Raw genomic sequence first — 5757 nt, 5'->3', positions numbered from 1 at the left:
AAGAAACTTGCTTCTTCTTATTTTGATTTCTGTCTCTGTCAGCATCACCCCCAGTTTCTCTACTCTGCCAGGGAAATTGGTTCCTGTTTGCAGTTTTGTGTTCTTTCCTACACTCCTAAAACAGTCTTGTTGCACCCCTTCAATGCGTGCTGCTGTTGCTTCAATATCAGCATCAGATGACCTTCCTTCTCAATGGTCTGAGAATTCTTCTTTAAGTTCCTAGATTCTAATTCCCTCACCACTTCCCCTCATTTTCCCAGCCCTGTGGATGGTAGCTGCTTCCTTTGGTTTTTATCTCTGCACTATTTCTTGTTTTCTTTTGCCTTTTCAGTACTCTATTGCCTACTTAGTCAATGTCTTAGAGTATACTTTCTGTTAAAATCACTGACGTGGTTTCTGTTCTATGGACTAGAAATTGACTGATAGAAAGCCCGGGTATTTCCTGTGCCCTATGAAGTCCTACATGATCTGTCTTCCTCATTACATCTCTGACCTCATCTTCCACTTTTCTTTCCCCTTTCCCACTCTCACTCACAAGAAATACAATTGATAAAGGAGCATGTTAAACCTCACCACAAGGGTGTAGCCATCAAAATTCAGAATATGGGAAACTCCATTAGACAAATAACTTAGTCTCTCCAACAAATAAATTGCAGGAGGGAAAAAAAAGATAGAGGTGAAACCTCTAGATGGGAAGTGCCTTAAAACGTATCAACCAGCAGCAAAGTGAAGACCTAATTTAAGCCCTGATTTATATTTATATATTTATATACATAATATATATAATTTATATAAGATTAATATATATGATATCATATATCTAATATATAAGGTAATTGAGGGATTTGAACTATTTAATTGTTAAATGGAATTTTGGTTATATTTAAAAGTCCTTCCCATTTGGAGATACAAGGGGAAATATTTATGGATATATTGGGTGGTAGGGGAGGTCTGGGGGAAGAAGATGGCTCATAGATGTAATAACATTGGCCGCAAATTGATCCTTCTTGAAGCCAAATGTCTTAGTCCATTCAGGCTACTGTAACAAAATACCGCAAACTGGGTGGCTTATAAACAACAAATATTTAGTTCTTACAGTTCTGGAGGCTGGGAAGTTCAAGACCAGGGTACCTACAGATTCAATATCTGGTGGGGTACCACTTCCTCATTCACAGCAAATTTCTCACTGTAAATTTATATGCAGAAGGAGCAAGGGAGTTCTCTCAGGCCTCCTTTATAAGGGCACTAATCCCATTCATGAGGGGACTAACCTTATGACCTAATCACCTCCCCAAGGCCCCACCTCCTAACTTTGGGGGTTAGGGTTCAACATATAAATTTGGGGAGGGACACAAACATGCAGCCTATAGCACCAAGTAATGGGTAGAAGGGATTCATTTTATTATATAAAGACTAGGTTGTTTGTATGTTTTAAATTTTCCATTTGTCTTCAAAAATCTGAGGGTCTACCATGTGAGGCAGCTAGGTCAAAGAATGGCTCACAGGTCTCTGGAAAACAACAGGAGCCATTGTTGAAAAGCATACACTGCAGTGGTTTCAACTGTAACCTCTGGAAATCAGCACCTGTGTTTGCCACTGTCTATTTGTGTGACCTTGGACTTCACTTCTCCATGCCTCTGTTTCCCTACATGTAAAGTGGAAATGATAATGGGGTCTAGCCCTGTGGAGTTGTCCTGAAGAGTAACTGAATTAATAGGTATAAAGCACTACCTTGGAACATCATCTGGCCCATAGTCATCCCTCAAAATATGTCTATTATTATTATTATTGCTATCAAATAGGAAGACAATTTGAAATGAACCAACCGGGTCTTGAAACAAGTGTATCCAAAATATGTCTTTAATCTTAATGAAGTTCACAAATGGCACAATATTGACATTTCTTTAAACAAATTATACAACCATGTTCTTAGACAATAAAGCATAGCATCACCATTACCATGTGTCCCCAGAGGCCATAGAGGCAGTGATTTAATGTCCCCCTAAGATTTGCCAGAGCTGCCATGGTCAACAGGACAGCTTTCAAAGAACCAATTTGCTACCAGATAAGCTAATGAGAGATGCCATCACATTTACTGCACAAAGAATCAAATATAAAAAAGATGCACAAGAAATATGGAATTAGCTTATTTTGCATTCAGTTTCATTCCTTTCAAGTGACAAAGGTGCTTTTTTTTTGATATCTATTAGGATGCAAACATGTATATCTTCCTTGGGGGCTCCTCACCAAGTTGTTGTCAACAGAAGTTAATAGAAGTGGTGAGTTCAGCTTCCTGGTAACCTGAGATGAAAAAGAAATAAAATAAAAAAGAAGAAGAGGAGGAGGAAGAGGAAAAGAAGAAGAAAGAGAATTAGGAGAATCAGAAGGACAAGAAGAAAATAATCACAATTCTTACTGAAAGAACACAAATTTATAAAAGTGCTTCTTCAACTGAACACTATTTATAAATTATGGATATGAGATGTAAGCAAGCTTTGAAGGCAAATGATAAGCAAACAATTCAATGGTAACTATTAATATTAGCGGTAGTATTATGATTATAGCCCTCTGGTCTGAATCTGTGAATACTGATCAAGAGTTGAGTACTTTCTGAAACTGGGTTCATTAATGACAAGTGGCCCGGGCTAAGATTTGCAAGGCCCTACCTTTCTAAATACAGCAAGTTTTTTTTTTTTTTCTCTTTTCTCAGAAAGATGACACTGCATCTCTGCAGCCTGTCCTAGTGCTCTGATTTCAAGCTGAGTTGTAGAAGGAACTCACTAACTCAAGAAGAATAATGTAAGTGGAGAGAAGGGATCTGCAGCTAGGTCCAGTGGGTTTCAAAATGTGGGTCCTAACCTCCAAATCCCTTCCCCTCCCATCTGACAGTACAAGGCAATCACCTTCTTCCCAGAGTCATTGCACTGCTCAGGCCTGAAGGTCCCTGCGGCGCCGGCCAAAGGCTTCAGACCCCACATCGGTGGGCACGAAGTTGCTCTTCACCACACCCCCAGATCTGCTCAGCAAGCCTGCCAGCCGATGGGTCACACAGGTGGCGGTGTTGCAGGACCTCTTCTGGGCAGTGATGCTGCTTTGCAGGATGGAGAAAAAGAGAAGGCCTGTCAGTGAGAGGCTGGGGCAGGAGCCTACCCCATAAGGCCTTCATAAAGGGAATTGTAGCTCTTTGACACACCACTTAAGAATAGGTGTTTCTCCTAAATGCAGTTATCAAAGCTGTTAGGGCAAATGGCCTGGCGGCCTTTGCTAGAAGCCCTGCCCAAAGATTTTCACAAAAAAATCCAGTTCTAAGCCATGTGGCAAGTGCTAAAACCCTATACTTATCACTCCTTACCTATGCCCACCCCAACATGTAAGGAGCATATAGACGCCATACCCTAGCCACGAGCACCAACAAAACCACTTTCCATAGAAAAATGAAAATTCCCTGAAGTCTTACCTGGAAGAGGCTCAGAGCACAGGGTTTGCAGCATCATCCCCCAGAAATGCTTACCTGCTCCTCAGCACACCTGTTCTCATTGCTGGAGCTGGTTCACAGGGACCCTCACCAAGTCCTGCATCCTACTACCCTAAGGCTAAGGCTACTTTCAAGCATAGGCCCTGGGCACTCTCAGGCCTGGGACAGGGACCAGAATAATGACCACCAAAGTGCAAATCCTTTTAGAAAATAGGTTTATTCATCAATGATGAGGCATGAGGGATGAAGCAGGAATTGGACGGCTCTGCCCATGACATTCTCTGGTATCTCAGAAGCTTCCCTCACTCTCTTATCTCTAACCTTGTCTGTGAGTCCTGCTCTCTTTCTTTCCATCCTGTGGTCCCCAGCATTCTCTGTCATAAGCAAAGCTACCAATACCAGCTTGAAGAGCAATCCAGGCAAAATCTGCATGCATTAACTTCATCCATGGGAGCAAGAAAGGAAATCAGGAAGGAGTGAGTGGAAGGAGTTCACTTGGCATCTTGGGGCACCCCAAAATGGGAGGAGCGGTCCCTCTCCAAGCTGCTGGCTATGTCACTTTTCTTGCCAGGTGTTTCAGGCCCGAAGCCCATGCCAGAGAATCTATGAAAGTTGTTCAGGTCCTTCCAGTACGCGCTCAGCACACAGGTACTCAGATTACTGCACCGCTTAGCTCTGGAGCCATCCAGGCTGCAGGGAAAAGACATGCCAGACAAAACCATGCACCAGGGCTGCCCCTGAGGGCAGTCATGCAGAAGGTTAGACCCAGGAGGGGGTGCCTGGAGCAGAGAGATGAGAGGGGCAGGCAGGAGGGTGGCTCACGCATCCTCCATTAGGAGAACTCAGAGGTTCGCTGAGCCAGGGCAGTGCGGGGAAGGGCTGTGGTGGGGAAGGGGTGACCTTTTCTGGCATTCCACATGCTGCTCAGTCCTTCATGCTCTGCAGAGAGGTTCTCAGGGTGAATGCAGGTGCAACATGTGACTCTGCTGGTGTGAGCTCCAAGCTCAGGGTGCACAGGGAGGTGCGACTGGGGAGGGGTGTCTGGCCCCATGAGAACATGCACATCTCCACAGATTCTACACATCTAAAGGCCCCGGACCTACCTCAGACACTGCTCTACCTGACCCCACCCTCTGCAAGGCCTTTGGCTTCACCTTGCAAATGTGCCATGAAGGTGCCTTGCAGGTGTGAAAGAACAACATACACAGGTTAAATTTCTAAGACATCCAGAGCTATAACAGCCCATCCCCTGGCTTCACACTTACCAGTCCTAACTCATCCAGTGCTGGGTGTTCTCCTTAGTCGGGCAAGACCAATTCCCAGAGTAAGTGATTCCACACCTCCCCATTTCATTTCCTAACAGCTTTCAGGAATGGATCTTTTTAATGTGTCTAATCACAGTCCCTCCAGTTGCATGTGGACCTCTGTCTTCCACGTAGGCTGAGAATGACTGAGTCCCAGGTCCTGGTGAACAGGGACAATCTGCTGAACTCTTGGCCCGATGCGGTCTCTCCTACCTCTCTGGGATATGTCCTCGTGAATATGCCAGGGCTGGGTGCTGAGCCTTACCTGGAGTCCTCCGTCTCCTGCTCCAGCTCATTGGTCTTGCTCTGCACATAGGCCTTCACCAGTGCAGCCAGCAGGAGGCGCCCTTCCTTCTCACTGAGTGCCCCGGGATCTGGGAGGGTCTCCAAAGCAGACCTGGAGAGAGGAAGCAAACCCAACACAGACTCTAAGTCCCTGCCTGCCTCCTTCCCAGGATAAGCAGCCAGGCTTCCTGGTCTCCGTGGCTTATCCCTGAGGATGTGGCTCTCCTGACTCCCAGCCCACAGGGCTCAAGCCCAGTGTACACCTGAGGGTGTTGATTCACTGTGAGCCTCCCGCTGCTGTGACTTCAGAGGCACAGAACCGCCTGATCCCAGGGGCAGTGGAAGGGGAATGCTCTCGTGGCTTCAGGCTGTCTCACCTGAGTGGTGTTGCCTCGAGACTGTCTGCCTGGCACAGGACCAAGATGCTGAAAGCCAGGAAGGGGGAGGACTTCCCGAAGCCCATGATGCCTCTCTGTAAAGGGAGAATGACGTTACCACTGCACCAAGACCAAGCACCGCCTGGAGCCCACAGACCCAAGTTCCAGTCCGGCCCGGCCTCTGCCACAACTGCCTTGAGAATTCGGGCAGGTTACCCCACCTCCCCACGGCTCAGTTCGGTTCATTTGCCAGATGGCCTGCTTTGAATCTCAAAATATACATTACACTGAATCGCATGGTACAGCAGAAACAGGT

At 46.0% G+C, this 5757-nt stretch overlaps 1 protein-coding gene across 2 annotated transcripts; it reads right to left on the bottom strand.

Annotated features, from left to right (window-relative positions):
• Positions 1 to 2928: 2928 nt before the first annotated feature.
• Positions 2929 to 5527, bottom strand: LOC132429121 (calcitonin gene-related peptide 2). 2 transcript variants are annotated; one of them, XM_060017321.1, is made up of 3 exons: positions 5442 to 5527; positions 5045 to 5176; positions 2929 to 3091 (listed from the first exon to the last, which is right to left on the bottom strand). In XM_060017321.1, exons 1-3 carry the CDS (start codon positions 5525 to 5527, stop codon positions 2929 to 2931), a joined length of 381 nt encoding a protein of 126 aa, XP_059873304.1. The 2 variants fall into 2 exon arrangements, with proteins under 2 accessions (XP_059873304.1, XP_059873305.1); XM_060017322.1 differs by having other exon boundaries at positions 2929 to 3088.
• Between the last annotated feature and the right edge of the window lie 230 nt (positions 5528 to 5757).

The sequence above is a fragment of the Delphinus delphis genome, chromosome 8 (genome assembly GCF_949987515.2).
Source record: "Delphinus delphis chromosome 8, mDelDel1.2, whole genome shotgun sequence".
Lineage (NCBI taxonomy): Eukaryota > Metazoa > Chordata > Mammalia > Artiodactyla > Delphinidae > Delphinus > Delphinus delphis.
The sequence above is the reverse complement of the archived record's forward strand: the minus strand, read 5'-3'. Positions and strand labels throughout refer to the sequence as shown.